Source organism: Homalodisca vitripennis, chromosome 1 (genome assembly GCF_021130785.1).
Source record: "Homalodisca vitripennis isolate AUS2020 chromosome 1, UT_GWSS_2.1, whole genome shotgun sequence".
NCBI lineage: Eukaryota > Metazoa > Arthropoda > Insecta > Hemiptera > Cicadellidae > Homalodisca > Homalodisca vitripennis.
The window spans coordinates 124258443-124280783 of NC_060207.1; the positions used below are offsets into that span (position 1 = coordinate 124258443).

Here is a 22341-nt window from a genome sequence, read left to right on the forward strand (position 1 = left end):
GTCAATGTATCCATGGTTGAGGATATTCGAGAGTAGCTCAATCAGGGACATTATATCTGAAAATCCAATAGGCATTATTCCCAAGTTTCTTTACAGTAAAGTTGGGTCTGAATAAAAAAAAACAAAATATAAACATTGAAAATATATTTATAAACTAGCAATATAGAGTGTAAAAATACAAATTTTAACAGCCACACAGTGGAATGTTACGTAAATAACAGTCTTTAACGAATAATATAAAAAGGATATTAACAATAAAAAATATTAACAATGTTTGTAGATGTAAATATTACAATCCAGCAAGTTGAATAGCACTTCATACTTAAACGTTATAGGCAAATTAAAATTAAATAAGTTATAATTAATTATTAAGAACTAAACTGATATTTTGGAAGCTCATATAATAAACAAATGTAATTAAGATACAAGAAAGTATATTACTATTTATAACAATGAACAAATGACTACTGAATATATTCATATACATTAAATAAGAGCTAAGTGTAGCTTTGATTTTACAATAAACTCTTAGCCCCTTTAACTCTCGCTTAGTGAACCATCAGATGAAATACGCTGCTTTAGTTGCTAATAATTAAAAATTAACTAAAAACAATAGCTAAAGACTCAAACAGTACAAAGATTTCTATTAAAACGATGCAGTCACAGAATAGTTTGAGAAGTTCATTTAGAATAAATATAATAGAGACTCACTCCCGTTCTCTTAGTTTCTTAGTTTCACCTTTTTGTTTCTGCAATAACAATCACTATATACCATTGACCACTGTTAGGTTGTCAAAGGTTGGTTAGAGCTTATGACCCATATTTTAGTTCATTTTTGAATAATTACTGTTTGTTTTATTTAGAGCGTGTTTTAAAGATAGTGTGCACGGAATTGAAACATGTTTGTTTATAATTCCTTACTTATGCATGTTACAATGTTTTGATAAGCTTTGCTTGTTTTAACCTGTATTTTAGTTATGTGTAGGTTTATTATATACATCTCAGAAAGAAATCAGATTGCAGATCTCAAAACATATTGTTAATAATTTCTAGACCACAGAACAATGGTTAATGTCAGAAAAATCCTACAACATTACATTAAAAATACAGTTTAAGGGTCCAGCTTAATCAAACAGATATAAAGGTTCTTTTATGGGCTTTTACTTTTTAAATTTAAATTTCTTCTCCTATAAAAAGTATTTCTGTGGGATTTCAAAATATTTTTTTTTCAATTTATAATCAATCTAGAGGGCAGTTAAATTGTTGTATTATAGAAAATAACATGTTTATATTTTTTTAAATTCTCTTAATATAAAAATATTCTACAAGATGTTTATATTTTTATTTAAAAAAATATACTTAATACACTTTTATATGTATGTCGTACCTGGTGTCGACCAGGTACACAAGAAGATAGCTATGTAGACTGACTGTCAGTGTAAAACACTTAGTTAAGTTTTCTTTGCACTAGCCATCGCTACTTGTTCAGATGGCTAGTATTTCCACCATTTCATTTATTGTAAATTTGTACAAAGTTTGGAATAAAATATTTCTTATTCTTATTCTTATATTGTATGCATTATATGTATAAAAATATAATGTATCTATTTAAAAACTGGATGAGAAAGTACATTGTTTATGTATAACACTATAGTTGGTGACATGGAATTAGTGCTTCTTATAATAGTATAAAGGCAGAAAGGCATTTTTTCTGAAACTTACCTAATTATGTACCAATTTATTTGATATATTTTTGGTTATATTTGATATTATTACTGAAACATAAGCCATTTTAAAACTAGAGAAAGTACTTTTAATTTTTCAATAAAATTCAGTTGTTATAGACAAATAATTCTACAACAAATAACACTACTTTTTAGTACTATGCGGATCACTGTAAAAATTAAAAAAAAATAATAGATAGAGGAAAAACAAGACATTTCTGTTTGTAATAAGATTCTTTTTTCCTCAATGTTTGTAAGAGTTCTGAAACGTTGTATGGAAATAAAGTTTTCCACACCAGATTGTGACAGGTTACGTGCAGGGATGAAAAGAATAATAAACTTTTTGATCTCATCTAACATTTCAATGTGATTTTAGATAGAAAACTCGTGCACATATAAATTATAAACAACTATTACTTTGATTTCCAATACTTAAAATACTAATTTTAAAGATAATATTACAAATTATATAAAAATAACTTACATATGTTTAATAGTAATTAATTTACAAACTAAAGTAAATTCTAAAATAATGATGTTATAAAATGATCTTAAGGCATATTTGAGCACAAGAAAAGGACATAAGTCCTGAGCAGAATTCCTGATATCTCTGCTTCAGAAGAGCCCAAGGATCTCCCCGGTGTGTGTGTCAAGATCAATGTCGTAAATGCAAGGTCTTGTGGGCAGACCGGGCATTTTAGAGATCTGAAAAATAATATGTAACTCATTAAAAAGGCCAGTTATCTTTTAATAATTTATATATAGATAAATTATTAACCAGTTTAATATTAATATACTTGTTATGAAACTAATGGTGTTTCAATATATTTGTTATCAAGATTCAATTTTAAATTAGTTAACCCACATTGAGGTTCTCAGCAAATAGCCAACAATACAAAACTGAATAACCAACAGCTATAAATTGAGTGAGCCATGTGTTGTCACAGTAAATCTGCTTTAAATGAGTTATTTATTATTCAATTTAAATAATTTTGGTGTCATTATATATTTGTGGTAAAATCTTCTAAAAACTGCTATGCTTGCAATTCTTGAAAAAAATTTCTGGTTTTTAAAATATTCAAAGTTTAAAAGTTTCAATCGCCACAATTTTGAAAGTACTAAAGATAATGTCATAATACTTTTTTCAGTAACTGGTATTGTTATTGTAAACATTTGAGCCAAATTTTGTGTAATTTAATTTATTATTTTTGAAGATATTAATTTTTTTATAAAAAATTATATAGACAGACATCAGAGACCCATATTCATATGGTGAAATATCACCTTGACCTGAGTATTTATCAGGTCTTGACCTGAGTAATAATATGATATACCTTTGTCTAGAGAGTTATGGGATATCCTGTATAGTATATGGGTAGTCTGGGTAATGGGATCCAACATTTTCAAAAAAAAATATATCTGCAGATAATATATTATTAAATATTTATTGTAAATTTGAAATATTAAAAAAAAGGCAACCACTTCTACTTATGATAACAAATATTAACAAATCAACATATTCTTAAAACAGACATATTTATAAACAACTACACCAATTACAACATTAACTAAAATTATCAATTATCACACAGTAACATTAAATGCATGAACATAATCATAAAAAATTCAAACTGTAAACAAAGCATTATTTAAAAGACCACATTAATTCACTATAATGGTTATCTATGTACAGCATTTTAAACACTGTGACAAATACACTTTATAGTAATCACAATTTGTTTACTGCTAAGCAGCTTACTTCCACACATACACGGAACAGCAATGAACAACATAAAATATTGGATAAAAATTGGAAGTAACATATTATTTACAGAAACACAATAATTTGTTACTTTTTTAATTTATCTTGGGTTTCTGTACAGAAATTATAACAAAAGTATGTTTAACCTATTGGTAATTGTTAAAAACTGGTGAAATACTGATGATCAGCTAATTCACATATTATATTTCCTTACTTGGTTTTAATTATACATAATTACCTATGGTTTTGAGTGCAGTATGATTAATCAAAATTTTACAGAATAAATAAAATACAGTATTATGTAAATACTGATGTCAACATATTACAAGATCGTCAAAACTTAGCACTCAATTTTCAATTCCAAATTTTTTTGAAGATCAGGTGAATTCAAGATTCGGCTACAGTCACATCATTCAACTACCATTAACATACCTCTCCCACCATTGCTACAACAAAGCCAGCCCCGGCTGAGAGGTAGACATCAGAGATGGGCAGTGTGAAACCAGTCGGAACACCCTTGACATTGGCGTCTCCACTGAGTGAGAGAGCAGTCTTGCTCATACACACTGGCAGCCCACCAAATCCCTAGGGTGAAAAAAACACTTTTTACATCCTCAGTAATTGGAGTCTCCACTGATTCAGATAGCAGTCTTGCTCATACACAATGGGCAGCCCACCAAACTCCTAGACAGAAAAACACTTTTTACATCCTCAGTAGATGTGGTCTCCATTAAGTGAGAGAGTAATCCTACTCATACACACTCTCAGCCCACCAAACCCAAGGCAAAAAAAAAAACCAAAAAACATATTTACATCCTCAATAGTTGGCGTCTCCACTACGGTCTTACTCATAATCATACACACTGGCAGCCCATCAAACTCCTAGGCGAAAAAACCACTTTTATAAGAAGATATTTTCATCCTCAATAGTTTGGTTCTCTACTGAGAAAGAGTTCCTGATCATACACACTGGCAGCCCACCGAAACACTATGAAAAATCCATTTTAATTACATGAAATATTTACACTTTAAATAGTTGGGTTTCTATTGAGAAAAAAGGTCTTGTCCATATACAATGACATCTCACTGAATCCCTAGCAAACAAACCACTTTAATTCAAATTAAAATATATATAAGTTATATATGGGGTGTAACAAAACTCTCTACACAAACTTTACGATATTGGACCAGTAGGAACACAAAAACTAAATGCAATAAATATGGTCATTATTTTTGTTTACCGTATGTATTTTTTAGTTTTCAATTCTTCTTTCGGAAACCAGTAGAGAAAAAAATCGAATTTGGTACAATTATTTTTTTTATAAACATTTAAGAAAAAAATTGTTGTATTATCATATCATGTTTCGCGATGGTAGAGCTGTTGAAATTTTTAAAGCGTAATACCTTAAAATGTAATAAGATAAAGAAATTGTTTAACCCTCCGAGTGGTGAAAGACGCTGCAGCGTCTATTTATGTAAGCCTTTTTTGTTAAGCGGTTTATAAAAACATTCCGCGACGTATCAGCGCTGAAGTGGTATGGATAGAAAGGACAGATTCCAAACTTTAATTTCATATAGTATTTTATTGTACTGGGTATACGTTTTGTTTACTGTATGTCTATTTTAATTGCCTTTGGCGAGTCGCGTTAATAGAACAGTCGCGGCTGGACGCAAAGAAAGACTATGTGTTGTCCTCCTCTGTAGACTAATGGATATAGTCTCGGATATAGATAACGGGTTCAAATCCCGGGGAGGGCCCATCAGGAATAAACATGAAATAGCCAGTGTTCAATGAAGTCGTCATAGCTTAAAGCTGAGGCTTAAAAAAGAGGAAAAAAAAGACTATGTGCTGTATGTGGATCCACAAAAAAAAGGTAAAAGCCACTTTTGGTGTCCAGCCTGCAATTGTGGAGTTCACAGAGAGTGCTTTCCCTACTTGGAACATTATTGGAGACCTCTAAGGCCTGGAAGAAAGAGGAGGAAAGATGACTCAGATACAAACTAAAATGTCATAAAAACTGATGTACATAGTTGTTTATGTAATTAGTGTTAGTGTATTTTTTTAGTTCATTCAAACTGTGTGTTTTTCAAATTAAAATTAAATTTAGAACAAAACTGCTATCAAGAATAGTTTATTTTAGCTATTTTTTTATTTCATAATTGAAGCCAAACATAAAAATTAAAATTTCCAAAAAAATATTTTGGTTTTTCAACTCATCTACTTTTCAACTAAACCAAGGTAAGTAAATTATTTTAACATTGTTACATTGTGCAGTTTAATTTGATATTATAATATGTTATATTTATATAATTTTTAGAGCTAAAAAATATGTATATATTGATACAATACAAAATGTGAGAAAAAGTCCCACCACTTGGAGAAAAAGTAGTTGCCACTGGGAGGGTTAAAGCATAATTAATTGCAATTTTTAAATATAATTACAAACATTCTAACACCTGGTCTGTAAATAATGTCAATATACGCTTTTAATGTACGATTATTAATGACATAAAAACAATGAAAATTTTGCTGTGCATTACAAATTGTTAAAAGCTTGTATATACATTATTTATTGGCAAAGTTTTAGTTTGTAATTAGATTTAACAAGTTTTATTGCTCTTTAAAAATGTCGACAATCTAATTAGTTTTCATGGTATTAAGGTTTTAAAATGTACACAAACCACCATATTGAAACATCATATGATGATATAATATTAATTTTTCATTGATTTGAGACCGAAAGAGAAATACTTATACCAAATTTGAGTTTTTGATTTTTACTGGTTCCTGAAATAAAAAATAAAAATCATGACGGTAAACGAAAAGAGATAAACCATTTTTTGTATTTACTTTTTAGCTCCTCCTTGGTTCATGGAACAGTATCCTAAAGTTTGTGTAGAGTTTTGTTACACAGTTTACATACTGAGTTGTCCCAATAATAATATTTCAAGGAGTGATAGATCAGCTAATGAACAGTCTAAATAACAACAAAACATGAACTTAATTCCGAGATAGTGACACATCTTTGAAATCATAAAAACCTACTCGAGATTAATATTTCATATAGTACTGCTACAAAGCTGATAATTTTATTTAAAAGTTTTATTAGAATTTAAGCCACAATTCCAAGAAATTAGTACTTCATTTTAAGGTACCTGCCACAATCATTCTTCTGATTCAATAATTCATGTTTTAAAAAGGTTAGATTCCGCTGACTGTATTAGCCAAAATGCTGATGTACAAATTCAGCCAGAACGCCGAAAGGTAAAGAAAAAACACATAGTATAACAAAGTTTTTAGCATCAATTTCAACACTGTTTGTACTGGTATAAACATTGCTCACAGCATCCTTGTCATTACAAGGATTCAGGTTATAATGTAAGTAGTGTTATGCATAGAGATGACTGAATTCATAAGTGAGCATTTAAATATCTATTATGTAAGGGATTTATTATTTTTTTATATCCCATGGAAGAACCCTTAACATAGTAAGACCAAAGAATCACCTTCTGCTCTAATAGCTGCAGTTTTTCCAACACTTGTGGTGTAGGCTTGACCTCCCCAGCTCCGTACATCTCAAATGCTACCTTTTCCATCTTTTTGAGCAGAGGCTGGTTTAAATCGTACAGAAATCTGGAATTAATAAAGTTAAAATGAGTTCCAATACAATAGATACACAATAAGTCTAGTAAAAACATACATTTATAATTTTTTGTCATTTAATTGTTTAATATTTATTCCCGATGTATTGACTGCTTGTCATGATAGATTACTTTCAGTGTGGTTTTCATTTGTTATAAACTTTGCCCTATGTTTTGTAAAATTTAAAAACAAAGCCATCTGGTGGACTGACACAAATTTTCAGCTTGAAGGTCAAGATTTGACACAGAAACACTTAAAATAACATGTCAAATTTAATCACAAAATTACTAGTTATAAGTCTACTGGGACCAGGATAACAGAGCAATGGAAAGTCTAGAGCTACTCTCAGGAAATAGCACCATAACTCACTGTTTCAACCCACAGATCTCCACTTAGCAGACCACTATTTTTTGACCAGTCTCAAGAAACATGAGAAATAATATAAGTATCCTTCATAAAAAATTTCTCCTTCATCTCTCCTTCATGAATTAAGCCCAAGTCTTTTAGTAATAACAGAATGTCGTTTCAAAAAAGAATAAATAAAAAAAAAAAACTATGATTGAAGGATATACAATATATGAATACAACAGGAAACTACACAGACTGGGAGGTGTTACAATTTATAGCAAGAATAGTCTCCTAGACTACACCAAAGCTGTGGAAATAGCTGATTTTTAGGAGAACTTCTCTTAGAGGCAGCTATGGTGCATATTAAAGTTAAAGGTTTTGTACTTTGTTTGTGCTATATCATGTCCTGTAGCTGTCATGTAAAATTGAAAAATAAAAAAAAATAAAAAAAAATAAAGGAAAGTATCTATAGGTGCTTGGAGTTTATTGATCACCATATAAGAACCAGCATGGAAATTTGATCTAACATAATGAACGTCAAGTTTACAAAACATCATTTGTACTTATAGGGAACATATATATTAACAAATTAAAGGTAAACACCCAAGAGGTGAACTCGTGACATACAAAATGAGAAGGCTCCCTCTCCTATCGACCCATATCACATCTGACACAGACTTCTACTGACTGTGTATGCACTAGCATTTCTGTCCCAGACATTACCACAACCATATACAGTCTGGATTATCAGACCACACAGCTCAGTTATATTGGGTTGGCTATGATCAAAGATAACAACATGACTTCAACTCTCCACCAATAAATTAACAGAAAAAAACTGAATATGGATGATAGGTTTTGAATTTGTACAATGGTGTGGTGTGACATTCTAAAAGTTGGAATGTTATTAAATCAATCCTTCCCACCATAGCTACTCGTAATGTTAGAACATTTTGAAACAGCATCTTCAAACTAGATTAAAACTGGCTATAAAAGATCATATTAAGCCTAATGTTATTCATATCCACTAATATTTATTTTTGTGTCTATAAAATGCGTTTAAGTTTCACCCTGTTTGTTTTTTAAATAAATTGTAAAAAAGTACCAAACAAAAATAAGTAATAATGTATACAACTGTACTGAACAAGACATAATTCCGAAATAAGGACAATAGAAAGAATGATATTCATTATTATTGCATTAAATGTGGCCATAAATAAATTAGGCTCACTTTCAGGAATGGTGATGGTAAACCGAATTCGTGCCTAAAAATGCATTTGTTACCTTATTATTTTTCTGTATAAAAATTAACTCATAGTTAAATTATATAGACTTATAGTTTAATAAATTGATTACCAAATTAATACCCTTACAACTGCTGGTATGGGTTGTAGTGCATGAAGAAAACGTCTGTTCGTTGAGAACTATGTTATTCCTTCAAATCTTTTTAATATTTGAGTTTTGAATTTTTCTTTCATAAACTAATATACATATTGAGTTTTACAAGATTCTTCCGATACCCATCATTGTTGAGTAGGAAACATTTATTTTTTTCTAAACATAAGTAAGTATGGTGATGTAAGACAGTACTTCAAACATAAATGGAATATTAATTCATTGGTAAAAATACACAGCAAAAAAAATCACTTATTTACTTATTTTTAAACGCTTGCAATGTCTTTAACATAGTAGCGTAATGTAAAATCATGTCACAACAAAATACTAAATTAAAAAAAAATTGCTTTTGTTATTTGCAATTGAAAATATTATGTAGCTGATAAGAAGTTAAATAGAATATTTAATATTGAACAATGAATGAGCAGTGATTTGGTATTGGTATATGAAAAAATAATAAAGAGGAAGATATTAAATAAACCCTGTGTAAAATATAATATATTGTATAGTTGTTTTTAATGCAGTATGATTTAACAATTAATGGGAAAATGTCAAGTGACCATTGGTTTGTCAGATCTAGGGTTTGTAATCTTGGAGTCTGGGCTATCTGGTTTATCTATTTACACCTAAGAGAGAATATATTGTAACTATACTGACTGGAAGTGATGAGAACTCTGGCAGGCCTGTATGACAGCATCTGCCAGCCCTACAGCTCCCTTTCCTCCCTCATTCCAGTGGGAACAGACCACAGCATCATAGGCCCCTGCTGCCAGAGCTACCTCTCGCACCAACCGATGCTCAGAGTCTGTGTCAGTCCTGCAACAGAGCGTTACAAAAATAAAACTTAATGGGAAATACAGGTTAGATAGAAGTGAGGAAAAAATACATAGGAAATTTGGTGGTATCAGGACTCGTCCAAAACTTGAACCTGGGTCTTTGAGGACCTAGGTCAGACCCGGAGTTTATAGTTGGTTGACATAAGCATTAAATATTAGAATAGAATAGAACAAAGGTCAGTGTTTATGTCACAATCAGTGTATGTAAATTACAAAGCGCTTGTCCTCCACTGAAGGAACTCCTGGACACTGTAGTATGGATGCTCCAGCAGCCAGCTTCTTAAGGAGGTCTTGAAGTTCTTCTCTGGAAGCTTTCTTAGGTAGTCAGGTAGATTGTTAAAGAACATGGCTCCTTTATACGATGGTTTTTTCTCGAACAGAGTCAGATGATGAGGGTCAAGTTGTTTCTATGTCTGGTGTTGTAGGGGTGGATGTCGCCAGTTCTTGCGTGCCCTGTTTTTGTGGCAAATAAGATCGTCTCTAGGATATAGAGTCCTATGATCGTCAGTATTCCTAGATGTCTGAAAGCTGCTCGGCATGAGTCCATTGGTCCTAATCCACTTAGAGTCCTGACAGCCCTTTTTTGTATAACGAGCACCCTTTTAAGATTTCCAATTGTCGTACCTCCCCAGGCTATCAGTCCATATCTAAGATGACATTCAAATAGGGAAAGGTATGCTGTCAAAGCTACTTGAGGGCTACTGATTTGTTTTATTCTTCTCACTGCATACAGGCTACTATTAAGTTTGTGGCAGAGTTGATTGATGTGAGGTTCCCATGAGAGGTTTTGATGAACAGTTAGACCAAGGTACTTTCCTGATTTAATTGTAGTTATTTCTGGGAGCCCGTCATATTGGTTTGGGTTAGGTGTAAAGACTAGCTGTAGGGTCTTTGAGTCATTTAAGACTAAATCATTGAGGTGGCAGTATTGCTTAGCCACATTATATGCAACAAAAGAGTCTATATCTAGCTGAGCTTTGTTCTTATTTGCTAAAATCAAAGCTGTGTCGTCAGCATACATTACAATTTCACAGTGGTTTTGGAGATAATTTGGGAGGTCATTTGTTAGGAGAATGTACAAGACGGGTCCAAGCACGGAGCCTTGAGGTACTCCTATGCTTACTGGTAGTGGCTTAGATTTTACTTTCGTCACAGTGTTTTTCTCCAAGTAAGTAAGTTCTACTACTTGTTCCTTGTTGCTCAAGTAGCTCTTAAACCAGTCAAGTTCCTTGTCAATGACTCCAAGAGAGTGTAACTTTTTCAGTATGAGTTCATGATCAAGGCAGTCAAACGCTTTACTAAAATCCAAAAATATGCTTGTTGCAATTTGTCCTTTTTCCAGATTGTCGATGATTTCTTCAATTAGTTGAGCTATTGCTGTTGAAGTTGATCTGTCTTTTATAAAACCGTGTTGTCTACGGGTGAGAAGATCGTGCTGCTTGAGGTGGCCCAGTAGTCTATTTAGTATTACTCGCTCCAGTATTTTAGAAAAAGTAGAGATTAGGGAAATTGGCCTGTAGCTGGTGGCTTCATTTGTTGCTCCACATTTGAATTTCGGATAGATTTTTGCGAGTTTTAGTTCATTTGGAAATATTCCTTGTGAAAGTGATTTATTAATGATGTGAGTCAGTGGGGTGATTATTTCATGTTTGCACTGTTTGATCAATTTTGATGAGATCTCATCCTCCCCTGCTGATGTTTTTGCTTTTAAAGAGTTAATGATTTTTCCAATTTCTTGTTTGTTGGTTTCAGAGAAGGCTAGGTTTGGTGTTTGTTGTTATTGTTTGGTGCTATTACAGGTGTCGATGTTCCATTTCTGAGGAGTGTTCGGTCAGCGACTGTAGCAAAGAAGTAATTTAAATGATTGGCAATAGTTATTGGAGAGTCAACTATTTCTTCCTCTATTTATAGGCATTCTAGTGGATTTTTTGAAGATTTTTCTTTTCTTTCATTATTTATTACATTCCACACAGCTTTCGGGAAAAATCGGGATTATTTTCGAGATGTTCTTTCAGAAGGCAGCAAGATTCAACTCGATGTGCCTTTTGATGGTCAGTCAGAAGTCGAGGAACAAATTTGGCAGCAACCCTTTTCAGTCCTAAATCTCCCGTTAAAATTCGCTGAACCGAGCTCCAAGTTAACCCACTACTCTCTGATAGTTCCTCAATTGTCTGTCGACAGTTGGTGAGCACAAGTTCACGAATTTTCTCAACATTTTTGTCCGTTCGAGAGGTTGATGGACGTCCAGAACGAGGTTTGTCTTCAATCGACATGTCGCCATTTTTAAATTGAGCGAACCACTCGTAGCATCATCTTTGTAAGCTGTATTCAACATTAAAATAGTTTCTGCAGCATTTTTACCAAGTAAAAAACAAAATTTCACAGCTGCACGTTGTTCACTTAAACTTGCCATGACAAAAAACGAAACAAGAACAAAACAGGGTTAGCGAAAACAGTCACTACGAACGAACAGAATGCACTAGGACAACGAAACTGGGGTCACTGAGCTCGCAATGGGTTGCGCTACACACGCCTAGCGGCAGGAATGTGTACTACACGCTGCCGGCTGCCAGCAATACAATTCCGGTTACTTTTGGATACCCCCTCGTATATCATATCATTTTTTCCTTCGGGCTGTTTCTTTTTTGTCATCAGGGTGGCCAGTAATGATTTGTTTATTCAGTGCTTCTAAGTATGATAATTTTAGGGCCTGACTTTCATTGTCCCATATATTTTTGTAGGGATTTCTTTTCTTCTTTACTATCTTGAGTGGACATGCTATGTTCAATGCGGTTTGAAAAATTCCACTAAATGCTTTATAAGCAGTTTCCACATTGTCGGTGAGAGTGACTTTAGTCCAGTCTTGGGATTCCAGATTGTGCTTCAATTCTTGCACTGTTCTTGCGTTAAACTGTCTTCTTTTTGTTTGGGTCAGTGGCTGTTTCGTAGAATCTGTGAGAATCGTACATAGTTGGGCCGTGTGGTCTGAGAGGCCTGTCTGTGTTATTTTGGTAGCTATATCCGTTTCTTTTATGTTCGTGCATATAAAATCTATAGAGGTCTGGCTATGATTTGTTATTCTGGTTGCGGGTAGATGAAGTCTGCTCAAGCCATGGCTAAGGAGCATTTCATCCAGGTTTCTTCTGTCATTGCTTTCAATAAGATTGTCTACATTCACGTCCCCCATCACCAGTACCATGTCATTAATGGCTACAATTTTGTCAAGCTCAGCTGATAAAATGTCTATTGCATTTTCTAAGTTGCTGCAGGGTGGTCTGTAGACGCTTAGCAGTTGTCAAGCTTGTCCTTGTCTCAGCTCAATTTTCAGGAGCATCGTTTAACAAATGAGTTCCGATGTATTGCTTGATACTGATACTACTGTAATCTTGTTTTTTAATCTTAAGCTAGCAAAAACAGCTACCTTTCCACCTTCCACCTTTCCGGTATTGCTGTCTGGTAAAACCACCTAGTAGACTGTAGCCAGGGATTCTTGCGTTTTCCAACTTTTGACTACTTAAGCCGTGTTCTGAAAGAATTATTAAGTCTGGATTAGAGCTATGTAGGAAGTGTGTCAGTCTCTCGATTTTGTTCTGAAGGCCATCAATGTTTTGGTGAGCAATGATAAATTTGTGTTGTTTACTTTTTCCTGTTATTGGTTTTAATATTTGTACTATGGTTTCACAATCTTTGTCTTGGTTTTTTCTAAAAAAGTGTGTTGTTGGTTTGGAGCTTGACCTAGAAAAGCTGTTGAGCATTGGTTACTTGCCTTAAGTGTTATTTGATGAGTTGTAGAACTAATTTGCATATTCCTTTTAAAGAATTCTATGTGTTCATTAAAGAAATCCTCTGTAGTCTGACTTGAAGGCCTTATGATGGCTGTTATAGGGGGTGATAATTTCTTTGTAAATTTTGCAGTACTGGTGAAAGAAGGATGTTCTTTGTTGCTGTTGGAATGAATTGGTTGGGCTATTTCGGGGATGGGCTCACTGGTAGGGTGCTCAGCCTGGGAGATGGATGCTTTCGTCTTCTGCACTTTAAGGGAGGCACTATATTTGGCTTTGGGATTAGTTTTGTGTTTGTGCCTTGGTATTTTCCTTTCAGAGGTTTCTTCTTTGCCATTTCTAATTCTTAATAAATTCTTGATGGATGCTTCTAAGCTAGAGAATTTCTCTTCAAGTGAAGTGTGACTTTTTTTAAAACTGCCAATTTCTAGGAGAAGGGAGGGTGAGGTGAAAGGGGGGAAGGAGGAGTTGGTCTGATCAGTAGAGAGCTCAGTTTGGGTTTCTACATTGCTATGTTGTGCTGTAGTGTGATTTCCATAAGATACTTGTGTTTTCAGCATTGCAATTTGTTTCTTTTGGTCTTTAATTTTTATTTCGTACTCAAATATCACTTCAGACAGTTTTTTGTCATTTTCTTCAAAAATATTCTGTGCTTCAATCATGCATTGTTTTTCTTTCATTAGCTGTGCTTCAAGTTCGGATATTTTTCCTTGTAGTGACTCCATATTGGAGATATGTTTTGATTCATTGTATTCCAGCTCCTCTATTTTGGCTTCAAGGCTATTTAATTGGGCTAGCAGGGTACAATTTTCTTTTTTAAGAATATTGTTTTCATGTAAAAGTGCAGATCCTATTTTAGCTGCCATTATTAAACTTTCTTCACTATTTTGCTCCTCATTTTCAACAAGACTTTGTTCAAGTTCTTTAAGTGAGTCACATGGGGGAGTCATTTTGATGTTTGAAGTCTTGTTTGAAGAAACAGGAGTGGATTCTTGGTTTTCATGTAGGGAGTGAAAATCCACACAACTGCTACATTTCCAAGTTGTTGAAAGTGTTTTGGTCATTTTATTACTTTGGTCATTTATTAATTTCATGTAACCCTGAGCATGTTTTTATATTACAAAAGAACGATAAAGCATGACACTTTGGTCAGATTTTTTTATTCCAATCGTCCAGATATATGTCATTGAGGGTAGAGTAGATTATGAGTCACTTTATCCCCATCAATTCGGTCAATTACCTACCTCTCCCACTATATTAACACATGTCTGTCTACTCATTTTTTACCACACACGTGTAATATTAGAAATCACAACTATTTTTGCATTCTTTACATTGATTTAATACCGATGTTTTACCTAGGTTGCAATATGCCCAGATGTCTCAATTACAAATCTGGAACTCAAAAATAAAACAAAACAAAAGAGGAGACTGGAAAATCTCTGTGTACAAAATAAAAAATGTTTGATAATTGTAGTATCAAAAAGCTCAAATCTAGTAGTTCTACTGGAAGATCTGGTACAGGTCATTATAACACCAACACCTGAGGTTAATGAAAATAAATACATGATTGCTGGAGACTAAAACAACACATTGAGTGAAACACAACTGGAAAAAGGGAACCTTTCTTATAAAAATGTACACCTTACGAATCCATTAAATGTATTTGTGTTACCATCAGTTGGTAGACAGTCATATGTAAGTTAAAACATATGAGTGTAGTCTTCTGCTCAAGACAGTGGTATTGAAACTTAAAGAAGCACATTAAGCTATACGAGGTCTGTCCAAAAAGTATCCGACCGCCGACCAGTAGGCGGCCGTGGCGTAACCGACCGGCTCAAACCGGTTATTGGAGGGGAGGAGCGAGCCTACTCCTTCCCCTATTAGGCATTGAATACGATCCAGTCAATCAGTGAATCACAGCGCTCTGTTCCATACAGTACTGCTGTGTGTGACTGAACGTGTTGAGCAGCACACTTGCATTAAATTTTGCCAAAAACTTGGCCATTCAGCATCAGAGACGATTACTATGATACGGAAAGTTTATGGTGACATGTCTATGGGCGATACACAAATAAAAGAGTGGTTTAGGCGGTTTAAAAATGGCCGCCTATCAGTGGAGAGTGATGACCGATCTGGCAGGCCTTCAACGGTCAGAAACGCTGAAAAAGTTGAACATGTTCGTGCAGCAATTAATGAAAACTGTCGATTGACTGTCTGAGAGCTGGGGGAAGATTTAGGAATACCAAAATCGTCACTTTGTAACATTTTACACAAAGATTTAAAAATGAACCGTGTTTCGGCAAAATTTGTTCCTCGGCTGTTGACAGAAGACCAAAAGAACTGTCGACTTGAAATCGCACAGGACAATCTGGATTTGATAAAAAGTGACCCAGGGCTATTTAAAAACGTTATTACTGGTGATGAGTCATGGGTTTATGGCTACGACCCTGAAACAAAGGCTCAATCTTCACAGTAGAAAACTCGCGAAGAGCAACGGCCGAAAAAAGCAAGACAAAGTCGAAGCAATGTCAAGACAATGCTGACAGTTTTTTTTGACCAGGACGGCCTTGTTTATCACGAATATGCTCCAAGAGGCATGGAGCCTATATTATATTGAACAAATAAAACCAAATGCGACAAAGGACCTGTTAGCAATTCCGCAAAATAATTTTTAAGGAGTGTTTCCGTAAGTGGGAGGAGCATTGGAATAAGGTAGTGGCTTGTGGAGGGGGTACTTTGAAGGGGACCAGATTGCTGTTGCCGCCAAGTAACGTCAGTTCATGCCAGACATCAAGGTCGGATACTTTTTGGACACACCTCGTACACTAGTTATTCATTTAGCATATTCATCTTCAGCTAATTGTCTATTATTTACTTACATAAAGCTATTGATGGCTACAACCACAGGAAGACCAAACTTCTTTCCATTCTCTATGTGTTTTACAAGATTCGGAAGTCCTTTTTCCAGCAGCTCGAGATTTTCCTAAAATTAAGAAACAAATATACTTATTAACACTAGATCTGGTGTGCCTGAACATATATGTAGGTAATTTTGAATTGACAATAAAACAACTTTTATAAAATATAACCAATGACAGTTTTTATATCAATGGAAAAAGGTTGAAAAAAATAAATAAAAGAAAATTAAGAATAATATTTTTGCTAAAGATGCCTTGTTCAGTCTAATAACAGACATCCTTGATTGGTTGGTTTGCAGAGCTATGAAATAGAACAAATTGCTAATACCAACACTAAAAAGAAATTCTTCTTCTTCTATTGCTCCGAAATGGGTGCTTTTAGCATGAATAATTTAATTTAGGTTTCAAAACCTTTCTTGCTTACAATTAAAATTTGGTGTATTGATACGCCTACATGTCGGCATGCATACCTGTACTTGTATTAAATATCCCAACATGACCAATAATAGCTCTCTTGATATAAATTTATAGGGTTCTTTTGATGAGTGACATTCCTGTTAGTATTCTCTGACCTTACCAGAAGTTAGTCTGTAATTGTTGATAGAACTATTAAAAAAAACTGGAAACCGTGCTGGGCAGTTTTGAAGCTATCCAAAGTTAATGATAAGTTAATCCAGCAGAGAACTCTTCACATATGCATAACTGGTTATTAGCATAATTGTTTTTTGATATACCAATCATACCATCCTCAGATGGCGACAATGCTGTTAAAAAGTCAGTTTAATAGTCAGAAATTTGATTTCCTATTTCTAAATAATTTAACATAACATCTAGTCATTTCTAATAGAAAAACTCAACTGGTGTAGAGGACTGACCTGTAGATAAGTCTGATCGAGGGGGCGGCCGGGGGTGACAGGATGCCCTCCACCGTGCATCTTTAGCGCTCTCACTGAGCTGACCAACACGATGGCATCTGGGACCAGTCCTGATGATCTACACTTGATGTCAAAGAATTTCTCCATACCTGCATCCAACAACAGTTACAAGCGATTATAATGTGGGCTCTGAGGAGCAGCAGGGCCACAGATAACAGTGGTGATGGAGCTCACCAATATCAGAACCGAAGCCGGCTTCCGTGATGACATATCCGTCCCTGCCGGCAACCTTGAGTGCGATGGCATCTGCGATGACAGAAGAACAGCCATGGGCAATGTTGGCGAAGGGTCCTGTATGCACGAACACGGGAGAACCTTCCAGTGTCTGCATGAGTGTGGGCTGTATTGAGTCTCTTAGCAGTACAGCTAGAGCCCCAGTCATGCCCTGCAATCAAGGGATCTGATGAAATTCCAACAAAAAAACACCAGTTCCTGCTCAAACATAAATCACAACTAAAGATCAATAGACAGATGATAATGAACGCACTCCTAAAACAAGATACCAGGTATATAGAGGGCTGATTTACAAGTTACGCTGCACCAAATACTTAAGTTGTAATACCTATAAGTTATACTGTACTTCATTGTTAATAGTAGATATATTCCCACTTTTATCAGAATAAAATTAAATAAAAATTTCTTTATTAGAGGTGAAGTTAGGGCAATAAAGTTCTCTCTACTACTTTTGAGAATAAACAGAAACACATTGTTCCTTTTTTTATTACAAGGGAAAGAGCCCAGTCTCTGTACTTAGTCCTGAAAAGACCTTTACGCCTCCCATACTTAATTTTTTATACCCTCAAAAACTGAGGCATTTACAGAGACACATTGTTATCAAGTCATCCGCAGTGACAGACTTACTGCATGGCTACAACCATGTTGTAAGATATATAGGTAAGTAGTACTGTAACTCATAGTCAATAATGGACATATTCTTACTGAACTGAACACTCACAACAGAATGTAATCATGTCATCAGCAGTGAAAGGCTTCCTTCTAATGTCCATGGCCATAATTATGTTGAATCAAGCATATCTAATTAGCACTGTAATTCTAAGTCAATATTGGATATATTCATACTTCTTAAAATACTACGAGTAAATTGTTACCAAGTCATCAGCAGTGACAGGTTTCCCGCTTCTGTCCATGGCCACTACCATGTTGGCCAGTCGAGTCTTCATATCCTCCAAGTTCTTTGCCAATGCCAACACTGCCATTATCTCACTGGCCACTGTGATGCTGAAACTAGTTTCCCTTGTCATGTTCTTCTCTGTGTCAGATGCTCCGATGATAATTTTCCTCAAGAATCTGTCATTTACATCCACCACTGCAATACAGAAAAATAGTGTAAATAATTAAGATGGTTAATTATTGATTTTTGTTGAGAAAGGTACGAGGGTTATCCAGAAAGTAACAGCCAATTATGCATGGCACAGGAAGTAGTGGGGGTAGTGCCGCCAAATTTAAGTGATGTCGATAAAAAATACAATGTGATTTCTGATGGAGAAGTGTTTATCTCAGAATCTATTGAAACCAGCTCTGACTTTGGAGGAAGCCAAAATCTGCAAGAACTTTAGGAATCTTTTTATCAGATTAAATATGATATGGAAAGGGCCAAAACTTCTCCTTCAAATCTCAAAAAGGAAGTGCATGAATCAGTCAATGAGAATAAAATAGAACTACTGAAAGCAGAGAATCCAGATTTAAACAGGGAAATAATGAAGAATAATTAAGAAGTCTGTAATTTAAGACACAGTTTTCAATTTAAAACAATTATTGTTGAAAAATGTTGAGTTGCTTGTGATTTGTAAGAAAAGCAACAAAGTGGGAACGCATAAGCATATTGCAAAACTAGAGCATGATATAAATACTCAGATTAAAGAAAATCTCTATCATATGGAACAATACAACACTATCTCTCCCAGAGGGAAAATTGTGAATGAAATATAAGTTGTGAAAGAAAAATTTAACAATCTTGAAAAAAATTACTACACATGTGATGGAATTGAAACAATAGTAAACATTCTAAATATTGATTTGGACAGTAGCCTAATATCTGAAAATAACACTGAAAACTGAGAATCAAGATTTTAAACGAGAGATAAATTAAAAACAAGATAAAAAGACAGTACTAAAAAAATTATAAGACATTGAAAGTTACTTTGAATGCAAAAACCAGTTTGAAGTTCTTACTCAATATTGCAAAGGCTCAACATCTCTGAGGGGAACTGGCAAGGGACTAGAAATTAACTAAACAGACACAACTGGAAACAGTGAGGTACTAATGCGACGCCATCAAAACAGAGATGTTAACACCTTGCTCTAACTATAAGTATTAGACAAAAGAAATATAAATTAATATGAATGCACAGGAAAGGCATATACAGCAAAATAAACCTATTCTCATAATCCATGACAAAAGCATCAAAGTATCAATTGAAAATGTACTGTGTTATCGAGGAGCAAATGCCAATGAGCTCTGTGATACAATTAAGAATATGACTGCAGGCCCAAAAACTGGTACATGCTGGAACAAATGATCTGGGTATCAGCAAATGTCTGGATGAGGTCAAGGGAGCCATGAGTAACTTAAGTTGCTGTGGCAGTGATATATATAGCTACAACACCGGTAATAAAAATAAAACAATAATTAACTTTGCCAGATTGGGTAAGTCAATCAATAGTCACTCAGTCCTTTCACGTAAGATTTACAATAAATTGGAGCATCTCATTCATAAATACCGTATGAAAACATAAATTTTTTACTTTTTACAATTGTTAATGCCTTGTTCTGACTAGTTTAAATGCAGCCTGCTTAAAAAAATAATCTAAAAAAACTGTCTCAATCACTAAGGTTATATAATGTTGCTACAAATGCTACTGTTAGACCTCTATTTAAATTAAATATGTAAAAAGTAATTCTACCAAGTTGTTAACAACAATGCATGACTATGGAACCTCCATCTCTAATGCTTAATCATTTTGTTAGTATTACATTGATTTGGCATTTTAATTCACATCATATTGTGCCATCACTTTAATAAAATCTTTGTTTTCATATTTATAATATTTATACTATGACCGACAACAATAACCAATTTTAATTATTAGTCCCTTATTAGAGACATGGATTATAGATAAACAGGCAGAAAAGAAATTGGTTACATTCGAGAATAAAATTTTGAGGAAAATTTTCGGACCTATTAGAGATGGAGATGGATGGAGAATCAGGCACAACCAAGAAATCAGAGAGATGTTTCAATCTCCAGACGTTGTAGGAGAAGCAAAGAGCAGGAGACTTCGGTGGGCAGGCCATGTGATGAGGAGGGAGGATGATAAATTGATTAAAGAGGTTTGGAAACACAATCCAGTTGGAAGAAGACCTCGAGGTAGACCCAAAAATCGCTAGAAGGACCAGGTGGAGGACTTGCGGAAATTGAGAGCGGGTCAGGGGGATTGTGAAGACAGGGAGAGATGGAGGCAGCTGGTTGGCGAGGCCAAATACCACCTAGGGTATCCATGGCCATGGGAGTAAGAGTAAGTAAGTCCCTTTTCTAGGATAGCAATCGCCAATAGTGAACTTGAGTACATTATTTCTCCAGGGCAAATACTAATATCTTTCAGTGCTTACAGACACTTACCTAATAATTAAAATTTATTTGAAAATAAAAAAATTTAAATACTATGCTCTAATTTTAGATTTTAACAATTAAATTTTATTTTGCATTAGAATTTTTTAACATAAAAATGAGTTAATACTGTTGTATATATACCCCTAGTCCAGGTGATAGTGGCAGGGTCAATATCTAGCCGTGCGAACATCTTCTTCTCCTCATCTGTTAGAGACTCAGGATCTGTCTTGGTGATGCCGAGACGCTGTAGCCTCCTCAGCTGTATGGCAGAGAATGTACGCTGACCCTTCAACTAAACATAAAAATACCATGTTCACTTGACTTACAGAACAGGTCTCCTCAAAACAATAAGGCTTGTTAAAAATGTAGTATTATTTTGACCACAGAGAAGCTACTGTCATCAGTCCATGCTTTAGCATCAGTGTCACTAGTCATAGTCTATTCGATGATATTATAACAATTAATTTACAAGAGGGTAAATGGCTGGTTCCTTCGCATAGACTGGGCGGCTGCGGAAGCGGTGTTACAATCTCTGTACACTTAAATTAAATCTATCACTCGTTGAACCTAATTACAAAACATGGAAAAATCATGGTTAGAACTTTTGACTCCCATTTACACATTTACAACTTAATTTAATTTTGTCTAGTTCTCTCATAAGCAATAAAATTAATTATTTGATTAAAATATATTAAGGCCAGTCTTTGTTTAATAACAAATTAAATACAGAGATAACTTTTTTCCAACATAATTACTGTTAAATTACTCTTTAAACCCAAAAGGTTATTATAATTTATATTTATGACTCCTCCTCATGCACAGACTTTAATAATCTATGCGGGGAGTACATTCACATAGGTAATATCTCATGTTAATGAATAAATAATATGTTTTTGTGAATAAAACATTGTTGAGCTTTTTGAGAATTCATTTTGTGATTTCCATTACAATTGATGGTTTAGAATGTTTGAAACAAATGGTGAACCTGCCGACTTTGAGATTAATTGTGTAAGGGAAATTTTTAATACAATGAAAGTAAAATAAACCAAACAGAAAGATGGATTCACAATATCTGGTGGCTGTTTGGGAGTCATCCACTATAATGATACTTGCTATTGTTATTCTTCAATTAGTCTAATGATTTAAGTTACAACTTACAAGATTGAGGTTTGTACTAGTGATGGGTGAATCCAGAATTTTGAAATATCTTCCAAATCTTAAAAAAATTGTTACTGATTCTCGAATTTCTAATCTTAATAGCTTTAACTTATGTACAATTTAACTAAAATCATCATCAGTCCAATTTCTGTCATTCTTATATCTTTGGAGACTGTCTGATTGATAATATTAAATTAATTCAAGA

At 34.0% G+C, this 22341-nt stretch overlaps 1 protein-coding gene across 3 annotated transcripts in view; it reads right to left on the reverse strand.

Moving 5' to 3' along the window:
* Positions 1–127: 127 nt before the first annotated feature.
* LOC124370947 (C-1-tetrahydrofolate synthase, cytoplasmic) overlaps positions 128–22341 on the reverse strand; it is a 70500-nt gene continuing 48286 nt past the window's right edge. For all 3 annotated transcript variants that reach the window (XM_046829265.1, XM_046829261.1, XM_046829256.1), the window contains exons 11-19: positions 21120–21270; positions 18456–18673; positions 17521–17731; positions 17287–17435; positions 16373–16476; positions 9530–9688; positions 6994–7120; positions 3919–4071; positions 128–2429 (exon numbers count right to left, since the gene is read on the reverse strand). In XM_046829265.1, coding sequence (XP_046685221.1) covers positions 2340–2429; positions 3919–4071; positions 6994–7120; positions 9530–9688; positions 16373–16476; positions 17287–17435; positions 17521–17731; positions 18456–18673; positions 21120–21270 — 1362 coding nt within the window. In that variant the 3' untranslated portion in view covers positions 128–2339. The remainder of the gene's footprint in view (positions 2430–3918; positions 4072–6993; positions 7121–9529; positions 9689–16372; positions 16477–17286; positions 17436–17520; positions 17732–18455; positions 18674–21119; positions 21271–22341) is intronic.